Source organism: Zonotrichia leucophrys, chromosome 11 (assembly GCF_028769735.1).
Source record: "Zonotrichia leucophrys gambelii isolate GWCS_2022_RI chromosome 11, RI_Zleu_2.0, whole genome shotgun sequence".
Classification (NCBI taxonomy): domain Eukaryota; kingdom Metazoa; phylum Chordata; class Aves; order Passeriformes; family Passerellidae; genus Zonotrichia; species Zonotrichia leucophrys.
In genome coordinates this window covers 7,775,418-7,799,291 of record NC_088181.1, presented here as the reverse complement: position 1 = coordinate 7,799,291, position 23,874 = coordinate 7,775,418, and the positions used below count along the sequence as shown (strand labels likewise).

Sequence of the window (23,874 nt, the reverse complement as noted above, 5' to 3'; positions counted from 1 at the left end):
GGGAATAAAGACGATACTGACATTGCTGCTGAGCAGGTTCCCTTGGGGAGGGCAGTGTCAAAGGATAAAGCACAAAACCCCTCTGAAGATGTGTCCACACCTCATGCTACACCACACAACGTGCACAGCCTTATCTGGAAAGAGGAGGGAGATGCCTCTCATCAGCACTGATGTTTAGCTCACACAGGCCCCCATGCTGACCATGTGATCCCCAGGCTGTTATCCAGGAGCTGCTGGGGAGGGGTCACAGCCTGCAGCTGACATGGGACACAAATACTGCACTGGCTAAGCAAGCACCCCACATCCCCCTTCCTAACAGGCACTGACACAGCAGGTCAGTTAGCTCAGAGTGTCCTCATCACTCCCAAGAACGTCCAGCTCAAAACCTCCCTACTATTTCAGTCATTTCTATTTCCTGTGCAGAAAGCAGCAAATCTGGTTGACAGCCAGCTGAGTGGTGGTGTTTAATGGATTGACTCGTCTATGGATTTCCTTACAAAAAAAGAAAAAAAAGCCACCTCCAAACATTTAAATAAATAGAAGCCAGGATTAAATAAATCAGCTTAAAATTACTTTTGAGCCATTCCCAGTTATGTCACATGGAGGAAATGCACCACCAGGGTCCTTTCTTCACTGTTTTTTTCAAATATTAATAAGCAGTGTAATTGCAACATGACTCACAGAGATCTCCTGCCAAGCTGGAGAGACTATCTGCAAGATGCAGGCTTTCTAGAGCGTTGCAAAGGCAGATGTGTGCTCGGGGACTCTTTTGGAAAGGTCTGCATTGTAAGCAGCAGGAGATGGAAAATGGCCAGGCAGTTGCTTGCCTTTGCAAGTCATTCCCTTGCTTGCTCATTCCCTTCCCTCCTCTCTTAATGACCCCTCACACATGGGATTTATTGCAGGATTGGGGTTTGGTGCTCTAAGCATGTAATGCACAGAACAGTGTGTGATTTTTATTCCATGAGGAAGGTCTGGGATGAGAAACCAGCCAGGATCATTTGTAGTACTGGGCAAGAGGATCCAGCTGATGGTGGAGGCTCTACCAGTGCCCGGGCCAGCTGTGGGCCATGCTGCTGGCCTCCCACCCAAGCACTGAAATGCTCCAGGGAACAACTTACAGGGGGATGAGACAACACCACCACCAAAACTGAGATGACTGGAACCAGAGAAGAGGGGTGAAGAAGCAAGGCAAGGAAGCAGGAAAATGGTGCAACACCTTGGGAGCTGGGAGATGAAGAGCTCAACAGCAGAGCAAGCTGGCTCAGGTTGCTGCCTGATTATCCTTGCTCACTTCCATGCTGAGTGGTTCCCATCCAACCTGATGCCACTGGGCATCTACTGCAGCCCTGCCAGGCAATGCTGCTATTGCTGTCCAAGCAGTGGGTGCTGCTTAAATGCCTCATGAATATGGATTTGGCACTGCCAGCTTGGACACAATCCCCCTTGCATCTTTACAGAGTTGTTGGAGAGCACCAGAACTCTCACTCAACAGGGTTCTTACCATGACCCCAGTCCCATGGGTGATGCCCCATCTGCCTTCCCAGGCAGGTAAAAAGGATTCTTAGGAGCTGGCTTTGAAGGATCACCTCTCAAAGATGGAGAACAATGTTTATACATCAGAGAACCACCAAGACAGCAGAGTTTTCAGCTGGGCAAGTACCTGCAGGCTCTGCATTGAGTCTTCTTCAGTTTGGCCAACAGGGTAAAACCCCTCAGTGCCAAGACTGACCAAGCCTCACAAAATACCTCAGTCCTGCCAAAAAGCCCAAAGCCCAGCTGGATGTGGAGAAGACAGTAAGTTTCCAGGATTTTTGCAGCACCTACCTCATCTGACTCATCTGAGAGGGTCCGCAGCAAGATGGGGAAGAGGCTGTCGGTGTGTCGGAACATCTGGAAGCACAAGGATGGGTGGCATCAGTCCTACAGGCCTGGTCATGCCCAGCCACAGGACACCTGCCCTGTGGGAGGCTGCCAAGAGCTTTACCAGCACTTTCCATCTGAGCTGGAGAGCTCTTCTTCATCAAGCTATGGGGTATCTGGCAGCCAAAGCCTTCTCAGAAAAGGCAGGTGGACACACATTTGCAAAACTACCAAGACAATGACAATTTGCACTGCTGTCAAGGCAATGGAACAGGCTGGGAGCTGACAAACCCAGTTGAATGCTGAGTCCCCAGCTTACCTTCCGAGGAGTCTTGATGTACAAGTGGTAAAGCCACTTCAGGACTGCAATTCTGGTCATCATCCCAATGGATGTATCACTAAGGTGGTAGTCCAGCACCTGAACTATTCCATCCAGGTTCAGGGTCACCTGTACCCTCTCACAGCTGCGTGGAAAGAGAAGAGGCTGGTTCAGCGTAACATCTAACTCATTCTTCCCATGGTGGGGAAGTCTACAACATTCCAGAGGCTGCATCAAACACCTCAGCTCAAATCCTCGCTATATCAGGTTGCTAGTCCAGACAGGCCTTGAACATTTCCAGAAATGGGCCATCCACAACTTCTCTGTGAAAACCATGCCAGTGCCTCACCATTTTGTGAATAAAGAATTTCTTCCTAACATTTAACCTAAATCTCTCCTAGTTCAAAACTGTTCCCCCTTTTCCTATCTACCTATGTAAATAGTCACTCTCCTTTCTTATAAAGCTTTGGAAGCAACAGAAATCTTCAGTGCTTTGAGTGTTACCACTTTTCCCAAAGCAGCTGGTACCTACATGTGGGAAGGCACCACTCTAAATGAAAACAGTATCATGGCTGTGTGAGAAACTGGTCCATAGTGCAGCTGCCAGATTTGGGGCTCAAAGATTAGAGATCCATAAAACACACTCGGAATCCACCCCAAGGCTGACCAGCTCAAACACCTTCAGAGAACATTAACCCTTGTCTACTCAGCTCCAATCTGATGAAGGCATGCATCCAGCTTCCACTGATCCCACTGGGTTAGTCCTGAGAACTGCAGATGGTGCCCTGTCTGGCAGTGAGTTTGGGATGCAGCTCTCTGCTGCAACCCTGCCTTGACACCTTCATCTTGATTCCCAAAAGATCAGGATAACCCTTCATCATAAACAAGGTATGAAAGGAAGTAACTTGCTTAGTTCACCAGGACATTGTCTCTGTTAGAAATGGACTGGACAGCTGCTGTAGACTCTTAGCTCTTGGTCCTCCAGTTTTTCACCCTAATAGCTGGAACCTGCATTGGGACAGGTGATCCCAACACAGAAATTGTCATGATACAGCATTTTTATGTGCTGACTGTGATCCTGAAATCTACCTGATGGTTTCCCACCTCCTTGACAGCAAGAATATGAGAAGCACTTGTCACAAGAGACTCATTTAAGGAGAGATAATGCTTAGAATCAAGATGGTTGGAGAAGACCACCAAGGGGAGGCTGCACTCAAGAGCCATGTCACACCCCTCATACCCAAAGTACTGAATTATTCAAGGCTGGACCAGGCTCTTGCTGATTTTTCCAGCCTGCACAGAGCTGCCATGCATCTTGTTTGATAAGAAATCCTAAGGGGCAGATTTCTCACGGTATAATTTGCAAGTAGAGCTGTGGCTTAATAGGATTTGATCTTGCCCAGGACACACATTGTAAGGGCGAGACGAGGAGGCTGCAGCCCCTCAGAGCCCTGCGGGGATCTGACTGCTTGATCTGCCTCACGTAACAGATGCTGGGGGCTGCAAATTGCATTTCACTTTGATGTTGGAAACAACAGCCGAGGGCGAAATGCTCAGACACACGGAACTGAGGGGAAGGAGGGATCCAGAGCATGAGGAGTTTGGGAGAGATGTCCAAGGGAACAGCATCCTAGTTCACTTCAGCCAGCCTGAATGAACACTGCATTTGGTTTTCCTACAAAATCATCTCCCACGGCAGCTGCATAGCCTGCCATGCTCCCAGTACAGGGCTTCAGATGGAGAGGAGAATGAAACCTTGACCCAGTAACACCTCCACACCAAATATACATATTGCCTGCACAGGATAGGGAAAAAGAAACCTCAGGGTAATGCATGTTTTTAGAAGCAAGAGGCCAAAAGGACAGCACAGAGAATTGGTGCCTGAAGCTGGGCAGTTTGGAGGTGGCTTCGAAGCTGTAACATCCCACCAGCTCCTGTGAGGTAAGTGGGCAGAATGCAGGGTGCCATGGGTTGCCACAGCACTGCTGTCTGCTGATGCTGGACTTCTAACAGCACAGTAGAATCTTGCTTCTACGAACAATTTCCAATCTGGTTTGTGTCAAAATCACTCGTGAAAACCCCTTTTCCATCACAGCAGTACCTGGGTAGAGCCTGGGTGGCTCAAGGCAAAACCCACCTGAGCAGACCCCAGAGGTGGCTGGGAGCACCAGGCTGACCTGGAGCCAGGCACCCCCAGCCACACTGTGCACCACTGCCCTGTGGCTCTGCTGGGCTCAGCTCCCACTAGGAGGGATTGCAACTGGGAAAAGCTCCTCACCAGCTACCCTCTGTCCACAGCTGCTCAGATAAACCTTTTAGGGGGGTTGCTGGTGGACAAGCAGCTCCTTTACTCAGCACAAAACCCAGGCACCACCATGAAAGGAGAAAGAGGTCTTATGAACATGGGAAATTGGGCTAAGAACCTCTCACCAATCCTCTGGGATAGAGCAGCACCAGACTGTCACGGGCTACCCCCCTTTGCAGGGGTAATGGCAGCAGCTGAGCGCTGCTGCAGCTCCAGAGCAGGGCTGGCAGCTCAGCCTGGCTCTCCCTAATCCCCAGGCAGAGGGAGCAGCAGTGATGGCATTGCATCCATGTGATCCCCTGGGCCTGCCACGCCGCTCCCAGCGCCGGCATCTGCGGCAGGGCAGATGTCAGATGCAATCACTTCCATGTAACCCACTAGCCCAGATTCTCCTGCCGAGGATGAGCCTGGCCCTGGCACCGCCCCCGCTGCTCGCCTGTGACAGTGAGAACAGCTTTCAGGGCAAACTGAGCAATGGTGGGGGCTGTGCCAGGCTCTCACCTCTGAACACTGGGAGTCTTTGCTCAAGATCAGTGGCAGGGCAGAAGACCCATCCCACAGCACATGCCCCCATTTCAGAAAGCACCTTCAGCATGGGGACTGAGCTTACTTTCCACTACATTCAACCCACAGCAATGTTTTTCACTCCATGTCCTTTATCAATTAATTTTCTCACTTCTCCCCTTTCTTCAAGGGCTTCTGCCTTCTCTCTCCTCAGCAGTCACCTTTTCTCTGTCAATGTCTGAGCTGTCATCTTTCCCCTGGCCTCCTGCCTGGTCTAGCTGCTTTCCTGACCCCATTTTTAGACAAGGTTAAGGTCCAGGCCAGGATCTAGCCTTTAGGCAAGCCCAGCAAAATGGCCTTGCCAAGGGTGGAAATATCCAGGTTCTTTCACTGTGGTCCAAGTCACAAGGGCAGCTCTCATACAGGCTGGCAGCTGTGCTGCTCAACAAGCTCGAGCCAGTGGCCAGGAGATAAATAGTTCCTCTCTGCTATTGGTCCCACAAGCTGTCACTTTCTTGTCCTTCATTGCTCTCATTTCAGTGCACTTGGCTTCCTTCTGCTTACTGCAGTTTCCAAGATCTCCCAGGGAAGTGATGAGGCCAAGGTCTAGGCAGAGGCATCCAGTCCAACAAGCTGGAGATCACTGTGACAAGGGCTGGAGTAGCGTGCCTGGGGTTCTCCTCCAGCTCACCCACCCAAGCATGAAGTGGGAGCAGCAAAGGGAAGCCATCTCCTCACTCCAGGCTGGAGAGCAGGGCCAGGAAGAGCCACTCTGGACCTAAAAGCTGTGCAAAACAAGGTGCTGGAGAATGGATTCCAAGGCAGGCTTGGTGCCTTAGCTCACAGCAAGGCATCATGTTGTTTTCAGCCAACCATCCCCTGGGTGCTGCAGAGCACCCAACACCATTCCTATCCTCCACCAAAGTATTCCCACCTCCAGATGCTCTTTCAAGATGTATCAGGCTCTGGGCATGGGAGAACAGCAACTTCCAGCATGACACAAGCAGGAGTTATTTTAGCTTTGTAGGAAGCACTAACTACCACATTTAAAAGCCTGCTTTAATTGCAGGCTTGGGCAGTTCAGCCACGTGGCAGCCACTTGCCCCTTCTGCAGAGCAACACATATCTTTACGTGTCCATGTGTTGCTGACCACCACCTAAGGCATGAAGACTTCCTTGCCCCAGGAAGTATCACAAAGGCTCTTCTTGGAGATTTCATGTCCCTTATCTAGTTTGGTGAGGGACTGTGATCCCATCAACCTTGACCCATCATGCAGACAGCCTAACACTGACAGCTTCCAGCTGTGCCCGACCCTCTGCCCAGTAGCACCATCAGGAATTTGTCTCAAACTGTCCAGGTTTTGTTTTGAAACACCAATGCAGTTACAAGAGCCTAAAAAGCACTTTCCAGCTGTTTTGGCCCACTGACGCAGGACAGACATCTGGATCTTCTCCTGTGGCAGCTCAGACCAACGGAAGGAAGCCCGGGCTCTGCTCCAGCAGCCATGCTTCCACCTCCCCTTCCTGATCCAGCCTCACACCAGCTAACACAGCAGCAGCATGCTCAGCCAGGCCATGAGAAGGACCCAGTGCCTTTGAAACATGGTTCTGGTCCACTTCCAGTGACACTTTTTGCAGAAGCTAGAAGTGGGGCCCCCATCTGCATGAGGAACCCCAAAACTCCTCCAGCCCTGCATAGCCAGGCTCTCCCAGCAGCCCCAGATTCTGTCTTGGCATAGACACAGTCTCCATCTCCTAGTGGATGCCACCAGGAAACTCCCCCAAGTAAAGCTGGCAAATACTTGGGAAGAATTTTTAAACACAATTTAGGAGCAAGGGGATTGCGTGTGTCAGTTTGTGGCCACAGGAATGTGCCCAGCATCCATGTGTTGAGCAGTCAGGCCTTGCCATCTTCCAGGATGCCATCTTCCCAGAACATGGCCCTCTGCAGACACCAGGCCATGATCTCCTCTGCCCCCACTGACCAAGGTCCTCCCTCCCCTGCTGCAGCAGCACTGTCCCCCTGCAGCCAGCTGGGGAGGGCAGGGGAAGGGGGCGTGAGAGCCGCATGCCTGGCGCCCGGCCATGCTCCCTCACTGGATCGCTGGGGGAGGGTGGGGGAAAGAACAAAAACAGAAGCAGAGTGACTTCATCTTAAAAGGCAGCTGCAACTTCCTCTGTTTGCAGGCTTTCCAGCTTTTCCCAGCAACACAGCGGCGTCCTGCAGTCCTGCCTTGACACCCAGTGGGCATTCAGCATGCGGCAGCTGCCGCTCCCCGGTGTGAGTTATGGCTGCTGAGGGCCACGGGTGCCAGCTCCCGCCTTCCTCCAGCTCCAGCCAAGCCACACAGCCTGAGCAATGCATGGAGCACCAGGCAGATGTCCAGGGCTCCTGTCAGCCGTGTACAGCCCTCCCCCAATCCCCTGTCAGTCCCCCACAACTGATGCAGTGGTGAAAATTATTCAGGTGCCAACACTGGACCCGCAGAGAGGTCACACAGGGCAGGTAAACCCCATGGTGAAGCCTGGAGTCTCCTGTTGAAAAGGGCAAAGGAGGGCTCAGGAAAAAGTCCCTCTGCAAAGCCAGGTCTCTTAAAGATATGGAGGGTCTTGCCTTCTGTCCCAGATGGTTTTCCCTGGTGGTTGAGTTGCTGACAGAACATTTCAGCTTGACCAGCTGTTTTCCTTCCGGCTCTCAGTGACACTGGGACAAGTCATCCCAGCTCTCCCTGCTTCTGACCCTCTTCAGTTTTCACTCCTTCTCTCCCTCATGTACAAGATCTTCAGCACAGAGCCATGGCTATCACTTATCCTCCTGACTCAACGCTTCTTCTTTTTCTTTCCCCACCTAGCTCCCCATTTCAGCCCTATGCACATCCACTTCTGCACTTGCTAAACTTCAAGGGTTGAGCAGGGTCAGGACACACTAACCACAAAAAAGTCAGGGAAAATAATTTAACCACCATAAACCAACATTCAGGTACCAATGAAATGACCTGCACTTCCAAGAAAGAAAAAAATTAAGGACATCATTAAGACCAAGGTGTAGCTGGGCTGTGCAGAAATGCAAAAAAGGAACAGAGAGTACAGACCATCAATTTGAAAAGCTGATGCTTGCACTGCTCTGGATGTATTGTGATGGGCATCACGCTGGTAGGATGCAGCTAAAGCAAGGCAATCCTATTTTGGGGATCACAACAACAAATAAAAATAAGCATCAGCACAATTAAAGTGTTGGAAATCACTGCCTCTGAGTAAAGGAACTGCAGGCAGCAGGAGGAAAGGAAAGCTATTAGAACAGATGGATTTGTCCCCCAGTTCAGATAGCTGGATGGGAAGAAAGGTATTTGCAGGAGAGATCGTGCTGGGCAGGGCTGACAAACGCCACAAAAGGCTGGCAGGAGGCCAAGACCTGCTCAGCCCTAGGTCCAGCCCCACAGACCTGGGCTGTGGTAGGCTGCCAAGACAGCAGCATGGACAGGGTCAGTCTCTTCAGGGAAAAAGCACCTCAGTTCATCATACAGTCAAGCCATTTTGGTGCAAATACATCAGAGAGAAGCAGTCAGCTCCTAGAGCATCCCCAGTCATCCACCCTACTGGGACCCAAGAGACCCCATCTGTCTCCCAGCCCAGCCTCTGTCAGTCATTATCTCTACCCCAAGAAGCCTTCCCTTCTTCTCAAGCCCCTCTGAAACAACAAACAGACCATACCTGGTGACTGTGAAGACACCACTGTTGCTGGAGTCACCAGATGCATCCAGAGAATCTGGGGGCAGAAAAACAGGAGACACAGCTAGTGGGGTGATGGGGAAGGTAGACAGCAGGACTGAGAGGCTGGAGAGCTGCATGACCTTCTGCAAAAACATCACCAGTCCTTGTCTGAGGGGTCCAGGGACCCAAGGGAATCCTTCTGCCTGCAGCGAGCATTTCACTCTCCTTGTCAAGCCCTTCTCTGCTGCCAGACAAGCTGGTACAGAACTGCACTTACCCAGCAAAATACAGATGGGCACAGCTTCCGACCACTGCCCCAAACTGAGTCCCCTCCTCTGTAAGACAGACCCAGACACATCCTGCTGATGGTTCCAACCATTCTCAAAGATGTAGCTCAGAACTGCAGAGCTGCCTTTGACTCTTGATTTCAATTCCTAAATATACCACATGCATAGAGAAGCTAGAATCCAACTCAGGATATCTACACTCGGCCATAGCCTGACTCCAGGCCAAAGCCAAGAGACTCAAACAGCTTTCCAACCTCTGCTCCATGCTAAAACTGGGTCTCACAAGCACGGTGACAAAGCATTACAAGATGAACTTGACTCTTTGTGCCCCCTTGTGCCAACAGCCTCTACTCACACAAGCAACATCACCACATCAGCACACCCAAGGAACAGAGCTGAGTTTCTCATAGAAAGGCATCAGAATTTTATCTGATCCTGACTGCTTCAAGGTGCAATTTGATACCAGAGGGGTTCAAAATAAAGCAATTAAGCTTTCTGTTTATCTTTTAAAAGTCTTCTGTGATAGATTTTAATACAAGAGATACAATACTGCTGTGCTACGGCAGTAAATTTTTCTGCTTTATCTCTTCTAGTAAAAAAAACTGTACAGAGGTAGGTAACGAAAGCTTTTGAACCTTTGTTGAAGACTATGGTGCTTATTTAGACTGATATTTGGAAGTGCCTGGGTCCACGTTACGGATAAAAACCAGAAAAAACAGGAGAAAAAAGCATGTTGCATTGGCCGGGAATCGAACCCGGGCCTCCCGCGTGGCAGGCGAGAATTCTACCACTGAACCACCAATGCTGTCCTGTCAGCATCTCTCCGCGCCTGCAGTGTGCTCCTGCCATCCCAACTGCTGCCCACGCCCCCACTGCCACCACACCCTGCCCGGGCAGCTCCCCCAGCAGCCCCCGGCTTCTCCGCCTTCCACTGCTGCTGTCGGACAAGGAAATCCTCCAGTCTTCATCCCATCCTCCTGCTCCCTCTCACGGCAGGATTTTCCAAAAGCACTGGTGGGCGTGTTACAGGAGAGCACTAGGCTGAAGGCAGAGCTTTAGAAGAACTCAGACGAGTCCTTGTGATTTAAACATTAACACATATTTCACACACCTGGACAACAAAGATGTGTTGTGTCAGAAGAAATGTTTAGTTATGCCAAGACCACAGCATCCAAGGAATGTTGGAGGGCAAAGACCACTGCTGCTCCCAAGCATTGATTCATGGGCACCACTTTGTTTCTTTCACTTGGACCCCCCTTCAGGTCTCCCAGCCCATTTGCACACTTTCGCCTTTTATGGTCTGGAAATTTTAGGACTGGGACAATACCTGCAAGATGGTCTGGAGAGCACCATGAAGCTGGAAATGATCCAAAATTATTCTTCTTTCTGTTCTCTACCCTTCCCCACCACACACATCCTCCTCCATGAACATGCTGATGCTCTCCCAAGACTAACACAGCTCTCTGAGCTCTTCTTTCGGTGATGATGCCTGCTCCCAAACTAAAAGTCATCTTTTTCAGGTCAACTTGATGACTAAGTTGAAGGGGAGGCATTGTGAGAGGATGGGGATGCTCACCAGGGCATGCAGCAATGCAGCACCACCTGGGCTCCAGGTCAGACCAATGACCCTCTCAAGCAGCCTGTAACAAGCATGTCTATCTCACCAGAGGATCATCTGTGCAACATGTTTCCAAATAAAGCACAGAGATCCGATGTATTCTGAGCGGCTTCAGGATACCAAACCAACTCAAGAACTTCTCTTGAGAACATTCCCTTGACCTTCCTTACACCTCTACTGGCCCAGACCAACTGGGACTCACCAGCAGTGACTGCCTCTGGCCTGGAGAGGGACTCCTCTGAGGTGGGCTCTGCTGGTATAGTCATTGATGGCTTGGCCTCATCCATTTCATCATCCTCTGGGATAACCAGCTTCATCAGGCTCTGGTTGCACACATTTGCCACCTCCTTGATGTCTAAGTGAAGGCAGTGTAAGGAACATGCAGTCCCACACGTGGGCAGGTGCCGGCCATGGAGAAGCCCCTGCAGCCCCATCAGGGCTGCCCCAGCCCAGCCACTGCAAGCCCCCTCACATCCAAAGGGCACTGTGGGTGTTAGCACTTGGTGGGAGAACTTTTCCTGGACCTGCACCCCAAGGACAGGAAGCAGGCAGTGGAACAGGCGTTTCCCTGAGGGCTGCTGCCGCAGGAATGGAAGGGGAGCAGCTCTGAGCTACAAGGATACTCTTCTTGCGGTCGTCGTAGGACAGACACGGCAGGACGGCCGTCAGGATCCCTGAGGAGTACGGCAGCATCACCCGGCCGGCCAGCTGGATGAACTCCCGCATCCAGCACATGGCTGTCAGCTGGATCACGTCATCTGCAACACACCAGACAAGCAAAGGTGAGGGAAAGGGCAGCATGGGCCCCACAGGCCAAGGACCACCTGCAAGCAAGGAGCTGCCTCTGCTCCATCCCAAGAGAAGCTCATCTGAGACAGTTTAGTTCCAGAGATCAGTGAGATCTGAACTTCCAGTGAGCTTGAGATGAAATACAATCATTAGGTTTCAGTCAACCCAGTTCAACCCATAATGCAGGTTTCCTCATTTACAAGTACTCTGTCAAGCTTCCCAAAGCATAAAGATATTTCTTCAGTCATACTGTCATACTCACTGCAGCTGTGTGTCTGGGTCTAGCATCATTCCTAGAGGTGGGGTTTTAACAACCTCCCTAAATTCTGGTAGAGGCACCACTGCCATGGCACTCTGCAGATGCAAGGCCAGATTTTAAGCTTAAACACTATAAATTCATTGGGAGTTAGTTTAATCAAGAGCAATCAATCTATCTATACTTTTCTATCTCCCAGGAAACCCACTCCCATTCAGCAACATTTAAAGACTGCAATGGGCAAAACCTGGGAAGAAGATCCTTCTCAGGAAACACATCCAGCTGCAGCTGTAACTCTCTGCCTACACAGCAGACCCAAGGGAGCTACAGTGCAGCACTGGCACAGAGCCCACACACATCCTTATCACTCTGACCTATGCACCAAGTGCCACCAGAGGTTACAGTAAGACCTAAAGGAGATCCTCCCAGAAGTGCTGGATATCCACAGCTGCCAAATATTTTTTAGGCATCTCCATTTTGGATGATGCCAGATCTGTGTTCTGGCTGGGGAATCTGCAATACAAAAGCAGTTGTGCCAGCTACAGGAGAGCTGCCTGTTCCCTCCTTTCAGCAGGATTTCCATGAACAGTGACAAAAAAAGGTGAGCAGCTAAGCTGGTGAAGAGCCTGCTGGAAAACTGGCCTGAATCTATAGTTGGCACCACAAACCAGGAGGCTGGTGCTACTGCCTGGCCCTGTGCACTCACCTGCTGCCTGACAGTGGATCACCAGGATATTGGCCATTTCTGCAAACTTCACACTGGAGGGATTCTTCTTGATCTCCTTGAGGAATTCTCCAAGAGCCATCTCACACCTGTGGAGAGGCAGAACAACTGGTTAGCACTTGATGGCCTCAGAGCAATGAGGGAGACCTCTTGGAGACTGTCTTCTCCAGGTGCACATGGAGGGGTGCTGGTGGCATAGCAGAAGTGTCTTTGCACAGAGGCAGGGGCAGGAAAGATGAAGCTGACAAGTTCACCCTGCCCCACAGCAGAGACTGCACACAGGTGCAAGGACAGAGGTGATGGCAGCACAGAGCCCCCCACAGCCACCCAGGTTCTGTGGATATGGAGGTGCAGTTGGGCAGATGGTACCCAAAGCTTTCAGTGCTTGTTCCTTGACATGTGGATGCTGAGAAAAAAAAGATATAGGGAGGATCCAGAAAGGCTTTGCAGGATAGACCCAGGCCAGTCACCACTTACTTATGCCTTACAAAACCAGTCCAGTCACTCTCTCCTAGCACAAAGTGCCAAGTCCTTTGGCTTCCCTGAGAACACGCAGACATTCCTGCACTTCAAAATGCCTCTGTCTTGGGATCAGCAGTGTATCTGTGGAGCAAGATCCCAATCCTTGCTTCTCTTCTCCAGCCAGGAGATGCTGTGCTGGAGATCTACCTTGCCAAGAAAGTTTCTCATGTTGCAAGTTTCTTCAGAGAGCTCATCCCCATCCCAGAACCACACATGAGACTCTGTGGCTCTGAAATCAGGTGCTGGGAAGGCAACAACTCGACCAAGCCAAAACAGTTTGACCCCCAGTAAAGAGTAGGGCATCCTCCACGACCATGGGACAGGGGAGACCCTTGCCAAGGACAATTTGATCCACTGCCCAAGCCAATTTGTCCCTCACCACACACATGGAGCTTCACTGCAGTTACACACAAGAGTTGGAAATCAATAGAGAAAGAGATGGGTGAACAGCAAACACGGCACAGTCCTTGCAACCAGCCAGCCTCCACACTCACATTTTCCGTATATCCTTGCTGTTTTCTCCCAGGATCTGGAAGAGTCCATCTAGGATTTCTGGAAGGTAATCCAAGAGGTTGATATCAGGCACAGACTCTAAGACCAGGATCTAGATCAGAGAGGAATACAAAAGAAGAGTTTTCAAGATGCTGACTAACATCACCAGCCCAAATCTGGCAAGATACTGAGGAATTCACAGCTGAGCTGTGTGGGATAGGGGGAAGGAAAAGAGGGCACTGTGGAGTTGCCCATCCTGGGAAGCAGCTGAACTAGCACAGCAAGCAAGCAATCAGCCTGCAGCAGTGCTGCATTTCCAATCACAGCTCTGTTAAACAAAGCAGGGATCAGGAATGACTGCCAAGACACATCCAGGCAGACCTGGGGTGGCAACAGTAACACTGAGAGGGGAAGTACAGGGGAACACATTTCCCCAGACCTCAGCTAAGCACCAAGAGCTCCTGCTTTGCACAGAAAGGAGAAAGCAAGTGGAGTTCCCTTGCCTCCTGGAGAGCAACATCCCTCCATCACCTCTGCATGATGGAAAGCAGCCTAGCACCATCCCTTGGGAAACTGTAACCTCTAGAGCAGAGTATGTCCATTTATACAAGCAACATTTGGAGTGTACTTTGTAACTTGGTGTGCCATGCCCTCAACAGGCTGGCAGAAGTGTCATGTCCCTGCCACTGCAACAACAAGGTGACAGGGAGTAGGACTTTTAAAGAAGCAGGTAAAAAAACTGCTGCCTTAAAAACCAGCCCAAATAAATCCAGGAGCCTGAGCTCACACATTGCCATGGATATCTGCAGTTTCCCTGGACATGGGAAGCTGATGGAGTTCAGAGTGGCACACACAGCACCCCGTGCACGTACCCAGGATATGATGAACTGGCGGGCGTACTGGTTGTTGGAGTAAATCCTCTCACGCAGCAGTGGGATGAAGCCCACCAGGTCGAACTGGTTGCTCTCCGTCACGATATCCTGCAGAGCGCAAGCAGAGGGTGTTAGAATGACTGCCAGCATGCAGCAACCCTAGCCCAGTCTTTTTAAGCCATGTGACAGGAAAAAGATGACAAGCATGAGTCTGCAGGTCAGGAGACCTGGGGAGAAGGAATCATGCAGTTTATCCAGGCAATGAGCTGGCAATCCCCCTCAGGCAGAGACTAATGCTGAGCACGACCCACACAGGGATGCTCCTGCCTGCTGTGTGCCAGCCTGGCTGAACAGGAAGATGGGAAGCTTCTCTAATTCATGCCTCAGTGCTGTGCTGCACACATGAGCAAGCACTTCTGATGCAGCCACGTGGATGGGGTGGGAGAGTCTCCTGACTTCCCTTTACAGCTCTTTTCACACGCTTGGTAGATTTTGCTGCACGGCCGAGTCCCTGGCCTTGGTGCAGTGGAGCAGATCTCCCAACAGGAAGGTTTGCAGCAGCAGACTGGTGTGATAACAAGGAGCAAGGGCAGGGCCTGGCAGGAAGCTGCTCACCTCTGAACAGCAGCAGAAAAGGAACTGGGAGGTCTATGGCAGTAAAAGCCCATCAGCAGGCAGAACAGGAACGGGAACCAAGCCCACAGCCTGAAGTAGTAACAGAAGCTCCACTCACATCATGACTCCCTCAGGCGAGGGAGAGAGAGAGCAGAGGAACAGCTCTCCTGCTGCCTGGCACAGCACTGCAACCCTCAGACTCAAACCTTGCTTCCACCAGCTCCCACGAGCTGAATGCACAAAAGGCACTGCATTAACCCACCAGCCTCTCCACCCAGCTGCCTGAGAAGGCCACCAGAGCCTTGATTGAAGAGGCTGCAGTCAGTGAGAGAAAAAATGTTTTTACAGCAGCCACAGGACAGAGGTGGGATGGCTTTAGCAGCTGCAGCCTTGGGGACTGACATGTTCCCAGCCAGGACATGGCACCAGCTTGCACCAAGGACTCTTGGAGAGCAAAAATACCTTGAGGAGCCGATCAAGGAGCTCAGAGCCACTTTTGACATTTGGGTCAGGATCAGCAGCCAGCTGTGAAAGAATGAAAGACAGAAACAAAGAAACATTGCAACAGTGGGTCCCAGGCCTGCCCCCTGCTCCGCAGCACAGCTCCCAGGACTGTTACTCTCCTTTGACAATACAAGGAGAGACATACAGAAGTCTCTTTATCTCCAACTTCTTATTAGGTGCCAAAAAATTCTCCTGAGAGATTTCTCCCCTAAGGGGGAGACCAAGCACACATCACCTTCCCAAGCTATGCAGGTTTTCATGGGCCAGCAGTCACACTCTCAAAGAACAGAGAAATGCAGGTTACCATGAAAATCTGCAAAGGCAGACACACAGAGACAAAGTTTTGACACTACAGACCCAACAAAGCCAAAGTGCTGCAGAGCCACTTTGCCTGCAGCAGCTCTCTCAGGCTCATTTTCTAATACCATTCAACAAGGAGCAGGAGAATACATCCTGGAGGTGAGGACAGACAACAAGGTATCTTACAGTCAACTTCATACCCACAGTATCAGTGGCTACTGTGTAGAAACTGCTCATTTTGCTGATCCTTGTGGGTCCCTTCCAACTCAGAATATTCTGTGATTCTGTCCTTCAGACCTGTCTGGGTCAAAGTAAACCAGCTGCTTGGAAAGAAAACCTCGGACAACTTGGTTTGACTTGGAGACGATGACGACTAGTCCTCAAAAAGCACCTGGGGGTTAAGAGGAAGCTTCTTACCTTGCTGAGGCCATCAAAGAGCACGTTGAAGTGTGGGAGGACAGAGCCCCTGGCCACCTTGACAATGTTGTAGAGAGCCTCGCAGGCGTAGTACCGCAGGCGACTGTCAGTATCATTGAAACACGTCAGCACCGGCTCGATCAGCTCCTTCAAGTACAGCCCAGAGTCCTGGGGGCACCACGACACTGCTTAGCTAAGGACCATGCCACAGACAGGGGGAAGGGATGGTGCTGCCCTGAAACTGCAAATACTCAGGCTTGTGATGGCTTTGGTGCACCTATGCTCGGCAGGATTTACTAATGAATTTTAAATTTTATTACTGAATGTTGTTATTCAGGTACAGTGAGAGCAATCAAGTTTTCTGGGTATCTGCCTCATCTCCTGCCTTCAGGGCAGAAGGAGCCAGGGATGGATTTCTGTGTGGGCCAGTGTCAGCAGCGCACAGCAGGAGATGGAAGGGCTGCAACTCTTGTCAGCTTTTTTAACACAAACTAGCACCCAACCTGCTGAGTCTAGTCCTACTGCTGGAAACTGAAAAGGGACAGATGCCCTTTAACCACACCTAGGCAGCTGCCAAGGTGTAACCAGACCAGAAGGTGCTCCTGGGCCCAGAGGGTGTGTGGCTGGGTGTGCTGGTGAAACTCCAACACAAGGCAGCTGTAGGCTGCAATGCAGGGAGGGGGCTGCAGGGCCACCAGCCTGACTCTTCCTACCACACTGGCCCAAGAGGAGCTGCTGTTCTCTCACCACAACCTGCACAAACCAAAAATCCCACCATACCTACCTTGCCCAGGGCAATGGAGCAAGCAGCGAGGCCAATGAGTCCTCCCTTCCGGCTGTGGGGGTGCTGGGAGAGCGCAAACTCCTGGGACAGGATCTGGATCACGTGCTTGATCTGGGATGTGTTGTTCTGAGCCACAAACTCTCGTACCAGCCTGGGGAGAGAACGGGGAGGCACACAGGGAGGTTTAGGTTCTGGCTGAAACAAACATTGAGGGGCTTGGTGATGGAGACAGGGACCTTCAGGGCCTTTCACAACAAGCATCAGAAAAAGCAGTACTGAGGAATCCTTAAGGAACCCAAAAGTGAAACCAGAGCTCTCCCCTCCTCTCCACTCACATCCACCAGCAGCTCCAGCATGTTCATAAACTCTCAGCCCATGCTGTGCTCTCAAGGGCCAACCCAGTGCAGCTGTGTGCTTGCAGAGAAGTTACCAGGTCTTCAAACACCCTCTCCAACACGGCAGGTTATCAGGGTCATTTACCCCCAGCATGGCACAGGATGGGACCTCAGCATGCACCCAGCTGGTGCTTGGCAGTGAATTGCTGCCCACCAGGCCTACACACAGTGCCATGGTTTTGAACCCTTCCTGCCACCCATACAGCGCTTCATTTAACTTTACTACTAACAGTAGTAAAGTTAACTTTACTACTAACAGTAAGTATTTAACTTTACTACTAACAGTATATTTTAGTATATTCTTAAACAGCCCAATATTTAACAAAAAGCCAACAGTTTCCATATATAATACCTCCTTCTCCCTACTAACTTGCAGCTCATTATCCAGCAATAATTAACACATCAGCTGTGGATGAAGAAACCCATATCCCTGCTCCTGCCTACAGAACAGCTCCCAAGTCCCAGCTTGCCCACCCAGCCCTTCAGCCTCAGTTTGCTGTTGGCAGAGCTCTTGGCCAGGCAGGGGTGCAGGCTGTGGTTCAGGCAGGGGTCCAGGCAGCAGGAGCATTGGTGGTTCAGTGGTAGAATTCTCGCCTGCCACGCGGGAGGCCCGGGTTCGATTCCCGGCCAATGCAGTGCTCTTTTCTTCCTTTTTGCTTGCATTTCTATCCATAATGCAGATTTAGGCACCTCGAAAACTCGCCTAAGTAATCATCTTTACCTTAACTGCCAAAAAAGGTGTGAAAGCCTTCACTGCCTACCTCCACAGAGGGTTTCTTTGGCACTATATGAATCTCGCACTCCTGACCAGTCTTGGACTTTATAATCCAGGAAAACCATTACAGAAGATGTTTATGAACTTTCCCTCCTCAAAATTACAAACACCAGCTCTATTCTCATCTCACTCTGTGCAAAGCAGCTGCTCCCTTTTGCCCTGGGGATACCAGGCAGTCCCTCCCTCACTCTCCCTAATCCAAAGCCAAGCTCTCCAACAGTTACAGCCTGATCCACATTCACAGACTGCTTTAGGGATAATAGCTCCATTTCCAGTCTTGCTCTAAGAAGAGAAACACACTGAGCTTGAGCATGACAGACCACTGGGGTGATCATTTTGCTACCTACATTTTACAGATGCAGCTTTGTTTAAACAGGAGTAAGTTTACAGACTTCCTTCATGAGTTTAAAGGACTCAAGATTCAATTAATGAGGCAAAAAGTGCAGCATCGGAGCCTGCAAGCATCAGGAGCTCTTCCTGCATTATCAGCTGAAGGAGCAGGTAGTTCCTGAGTAAAGAAGCAGCAAGTTCCTCCTGGCTTGGTGCCATGGACATGGAAGTGATGCTGTTGAGGCCATTCTATGATGGGTTTTAGATGAACTAAACCTGTGAAATCTGTAGAAAAGGTTGGCCCTTGCCTTTTTCCTCCTCACACTCTTCCCAAGTTGTACTTCCAGCTTGATCAGATGAACTGCCTGACCCCAAAGCAGACCTTGGTTGGTGCAAGGCCAGCATAAACCCTTAATCCTGGGGCAGAGTAAGCTGGAGTAGAGCTGCTTGGATAAGGCACAGAGTATCACCCCTCACAATGCAGCAAGGAAGTTAGTCAAGTACTCCTGAGGCTGGAGTTAAGTACTCCTGAGGACACTGCAATCCCCCCACAATAAATTATTCCCATAACAAAGAGAGAAAATGAGAGAAAACTAGACACACCAAAGAGCAGAAGGGTTGGATTTGAACCAGAGCACGCACTCCCCTTGTCCCAGGTGCCATTTTTCTCTGCTGACTTCACACAGCACCCTCCGTGTTCAAGGCAGGCAGTTCCCACACCACATCCCCACTGAACTCTCAGCACAACAACTCCATCCCCATATAACCGAACTGCCTGACTGCTCCCCTTGCAGGCTCACCATGGCCACATCTCCCACCCAAAACTCACCCACCAGTTTGGCCCATCGCCCCAGCCCTGTGAAGGGCTGAACCCTGAGGTGATGTTTCAGATCTCCTGCAGGAGCTGAGCTCTCAGGCAGTGCCAGAGAGGACACAGTCCTTCCCAGGGAAAGCTGTGGCCAAGCACGGCACCCAGACCAGCAGAGCGAGGGTGAAAAGACAGGCAAGGAACGCGTACAAGCAACACCACAGGGGCATGGACACACCAGAAGGTGCCCGCAGACCCTTGCCTGGCATGATCCAAAAGGAAGGCCCAGATCTGCTGGAACAGCAGCTGTGCAGGAAGAACCAAGGGCAACACCCGACGGCCAGGGGTGACAGTGATCCTTCCCATCCCTCTAGCCAGGATCCAGCACGGGACAAGTCTGGGTGAGCCCTCGGGGGAGAGGCACCAGCACTCTGCATGTGTCGCAACAGAGCAAGCAGTACATTTCCAAGGAATTCCCACAGGGATGCCACTCACGTATTCACCTCGCACCGGGCACCCACGGCCAGACTGAGCCTTCTGTCAGGGGCTCCTGGGATGCACCGGGAGCCAGCGGGTCCTCACGGGCACCAGGAGCTGGCACACTCGTGATAAGTCTCGGTGCCCGGTGGGATGGGGCTGGCAGACAGGGACCAGCTCCGGGAGAGATCCCTGCTGCCCGAGCAGCGCCCACGGCGCTGTCCCCGACAGGGTCACCGCGTCACCTCAGCCCCTTCCCGGAGGGTGCCAGGCCCGCAGCCCCGGTACCGCGGGGTGCCCGCCATCCCCGCAGTGCCCGCTCCCACCGGGCACGGGGCCGCTCCCTCCCGCTGCACGGCTGGACGGCTGGACCCGCCCAAGCATCACGGGCCGGCTCCCGCCACGCCGGGGCCGCAGGCAGCCCCAGCACCGCAACACCTGTCCCCGCCCTTCCTGGAGCACCGGGCCGGGCTCCCTGACCCAGCATCGGGGCCGCCCGCACCGGCACCGCCCTCATTCCCGCTGCCCTCCCGGTTCCCGGTGCCTCCCGGCACTCACTTCTCTATCTCCAGGGCCGCCACCTTCCTCTTCTCGTAGAGTTTGTCGGTGAGCGCCCGCACCACGCCGGGCGTCAGCGGCGACAGGTCCCGCTCCGCGTTCATGGCCCCGCCGCCGCCACCGGCGGCCACGTGACCCCAGCCGGCCGGCTCGCACACGTGACCCCGGTGCGCCGCACAGCGCCCCCGCGCGGCGCGGAGACACGCGGCACCCGCTCATTAACCGCGCCTCATTAACGGCGGCGTCATTAGCCAGAGACGCCTTGGCCAGCATAGCCCGAGGGGCACAGTCCCGGCCCTGGCCACAGGCTGATGTCTAAAAGGATTTAGCAGCACTTAATCACTGATTAATTTAATATTTACCAAGTGATTCGACAGACTCTGCTGTAACCGTAACAGTCACTCAATTATCTATTAAGTGTTTAAACTCGCCCATGCACCCACACAGACACACCGGTAGATGTTAGTAAGTGTCCCCAGCCGTACCTATTGAAATTCCCCTCAAGTGCCAGTGAAATACTTGGACCGAGTGCCCTGGTGTTCCTCAGTGGGTGAGGGTTGAGCCTCAGGGTTTGGCGGTATTGGTGCAGGCTGCAGCACTTCAGCTTGTGGCACAGACCAATTGTTTGTGCCCGTCTAAATGTCTCCTGCCCAAAGGATTCTTCCTTTTGTGCCAGCACATCTGGCCACCTCACACTTCACAGGGTGCCTTCTGAAAGTGATCAGGACATCTCATTTCAAGCTCCCTGTGGAGCACTTGGCACACCCAGCATGGAGATAAGGCACCTAGGGAGAACCTGAGAGTCCAGACTGAACAGGAATTACTGACAAGGGCAGGATTGTCAGCAAAAGGGACTGATGTGGTGAGCAGCTGTGCCAAGAATCTGCACCTCACTGTGGATTTATCTGATGTTTGATAGAGAGAGGTAGGAACAGAAGATGCCACTTCCACATCATGGAGCCTTTTCTGTGGGGCCAATGCCCAACTCTGTGGTGTTTGTACAAGTTGGACTCTTGCGTTTCTCTTTTTTATGTAATGGTTCTGCCCTGGTTCTCTCCTCCCTCCTTTGTGCTGCCAGTTATCCCAACTCCTCCCCAGTTGCCTTGGAGACTAATATATTCTTTCTCAAATCCCTCCCCAGTGCCCTGTCCGTCACTCAGTGCTCCCACACTTCTCTCTAGAAACTTCCAGCTAGAGCGTTGAGTGATTGGCTCAGGGGCCGGGGCCCCACCCTCAAGTTATCCCCATTGGGGTTTTCCAAGTCAATCCTTTGTATCCCACGCCCCTCTAAAACTCGATTCGCCAGAGGATCGACTCCTCCCCTGTCTCCCTCCCTCCTTATAAGCTGTTGCAGCCTCCCTGACTTTCTCTGGCCTTTGGTTCTGCTGGGATCCAGAGAATCTGGGTTCACCTCAGCTGGAGAGCGCTCTCTTCTTCTGCTGACTGCAGCCACAAGCCCAGCCACGAGTGTTTGCCTGAGGTGCTGTCCCAAACCACGGAGATCAGGATAATGCTCTCCAACTGCCAGCGGTGCTGGATAGCCAGTTGGGACGTCCGAGAGGGACAATCCTTCCCCAGCCTGACCGCGTCACAACTCTCATTTCATCTGCTTCCAGCCAGCTCCTGCCATGTGCAAAGCTGAGCCAAAGAGAGATTTTGGCCTCTGTTGGCAGGCTATGGGTTCAAGGGCTGCCTGTGTTCAGCCTGGTATGGTCCCACATGCAGCCAATTCCTCAGAGAGTCCACTGATGAGGCGATAATCCCCCACGACTAAACCTACCATGTCTAGAAGAACAAAATGCTTCCTACAAGTAGTAAGGAAAGGAGGAAACCCTGCAAAAATTCCATAAGAAAAGCTTAGGGGACAAAAGGCCCAAGAAAGAAAACCATGTCTAGTATGTGGAGCTGCTTGGCCAAGTCGAAAAGCAGGGCACATGTTTTTCCTCTCTGGATGATCACACTTCATGGTTAATGAATTTACTTTCCCCACAAAAGTCCTCAAAATAAACTGGGAAAAGGGAACACAGAGCACAATGACACAGGTGTGAGTACAGGATGGCACGTGGATTGACACCACAGTGCCGCTGGTCCAGCACAGAGAACCCAGCATGTCTCCCTGCTACAAACACAACACTTAGCACAAAGGTCAAGTAAAATCAGACAGAAAAAAAGGTACTGAAAGTAATGAGCAGGATGTAATTAAACCACAACCAAGTTTAATTAAAATGTAGTAAACAGGGATCAAATACAGTCTAATGAAACTGGGACATCACACATGCCCATGAGAAAAAAATGTGAGTTGAGAGACAGGGCAGAAAACCCCCCACCACCTTTCCTGTGTTGTGCTTAGATGAAGAGGACAGACTGGTCAGAAAATCACATTTCCAAGCAGAACTCCCTTCCTGGAGAACAGAAGTCAGTCACTTGCTTAAAAAGAATTTCTGAGACCTGTTCCCAAGTCTGCCATATTTTGGGGGACCTCTCCTTCATGGGACAAGCACTGGTTTCCAGACCAGGAGATTCCCTGAGCAGGTCCTCGCATGGACAGGCACAATGCCATTGTTACAGAGGAGCAGAGGGAGTTTCTCTGCATCTCCCAGCAGGTGCCTCTTGAAGCACAGCACAGGGTCCTCTCTACATTACAAAGGTCTGGGCACAGGACCCTCACCCAGGGCAGATGCTCCTCCCCATTGATAGTGAAGGTCAGGCTTTTGGCTTCAGTTCTATGTGGCTGCAGGAGATGCACAGAAATAATTTCAGCTGGCACTAACCCACTTCCCACCAGGCAAGCAATGCACCAAAACACCCACTGTGTTTTCCCTGGCGGGTGCTGCTGTACCCCACAACAAAGCCTCCCTTCACCCCTCTCCATCCCAGTTCATTTAGGGCCATTCACAAGAGGAATCTGCTTCAAAGAGACACAGCTTTCCAGAATAACACTTTAAAATCATTTCACTTAATTGAATCATGCAGTACAGCAGGTAAACAATGAGGCACCAGATGAGACATGGCAAATCCCCTGGCTGCAGTGATATGAGACATATGCAACAAGCAGAAGCACAGCATGAAAACAGTACAAAAGCAAGAAGGCAAAAATAAATCAACACCACCATCAGTAAAGATTATTTCCAAGGACATTTTAAAAGGAAGTGCTTATTGGCACAGAAAACTGACTTCCCTTGCTCCAATTCAGCCACTAAAAGGCTGGGGAAGGCCAGGTCACAGTTCCACTACAGAGGTCTCAGGGCAGAACAACTGGGCTTCTCTGGGATGACAGCTCCAACCACTCCCTTAGCATAAAATAGCTTAATGCACCCCAGGGAATTACCCAGGATCATCTCATTTTACAGAATACAGGAGGAAATAAGGACTGCTGACTTGCTGGCACAGAAACTGCTTCATCTAAGCCCCTGTCCTTGGAAAGCCCCAGCTCAGCTGTAGCACATATCAAACACTTCCAGTTGGCTTCCTAATGTTGCCCTGTCTTTATAGTGATTTAGACAGGCTAAACTATCATCCTCATTTTTCTGCTCTGCTCTATTAAACAGCAACTACTGCCTCACAGACCATCTCATGCCAAGCCCTCTGACATTTTGCTTACAAATTAAAAAACAGTCTCATGTCTAAAACCACCCTCACTTACTTTAGA

At 51.3% G+C, this 23,874-nt stretch overlaps 1 protein-coding gene and 2 non-coding genes across 3 annotated transcripts in view; 1 reads left to right on the top strand and 2 right to left on the bottom strand.

Moving 5' to 3' along the window:
• VAC14 (VAC14 component of PIKFYVE complex) overlaps positions 1-20,357 on the bottom strand; it is a 58,917-nt gene extending 38,560 nt beyond the window's left edge. The window contains exons 1-12 of the mRNA XM_064723373.1: positions 20,226-20,357; positions 16,883-17,033; positions 16,099-16,266; positions 15,340-15,402; positions 14,263-14,370; positions 13,393-13,502; positions 12,359-12,465; positions 11,231-11,365; positions 10,810-10,962; positions 8,703-8,757; positions 2,183-2,327; positions 1,828-1,893 (exon numbers count right to left, since the gene is read on the bottom strand). Of these exons, the coding sequence (XP_064579443.1) occupies positions 1,828-1,893; positions 2,183-2,327; positions 8,703-8,757; positions 10,810-10,962; positions 11,231-11,365; positions 12,359-12,465; positions 13,393-13,502; positions 14,263-14,370; positions 15,340-15,402; positions 16,099-16,266; positions 16,883-17,033; positions 20,226-20,329 (1,365 nt within the window). The 5' untranslated portion in view covers positions 20,330-20,357. The remainder of the gene's footprint in view (positions 1-1,827; positions 1,894-2,182; positions 2,328-8,702; positions 8,758-10,809; positions 10,963-11,230; positions 11,366-12,358; positions 12,466-13,392; positions 13,503-14,262; positions 14,371-15,339; positions 15,403-16,098; positions 16,267-16,882; positions 17,034-20,225) is intronic.
• TRNAG-GCC (transfer RNA glycine (anticodon GCC)) lies at positions 9,724-9,794 on the bottom strand. The gene has a single exon. It is a non-coding gene; the product is annotated as a tRNA-Gly (tRNA).
• TRNAG-GCC (transfer RNA glycine (anticodon GCC)) lies at positions 17,842-17,912 on the top strand. Its single transcript has one exon. It is a non-coding gene; the product is annotated as a tRNA-Gly (tRNA).
• Positions 20,358-23,874: the final 3,517 nt, after the last annotated feature.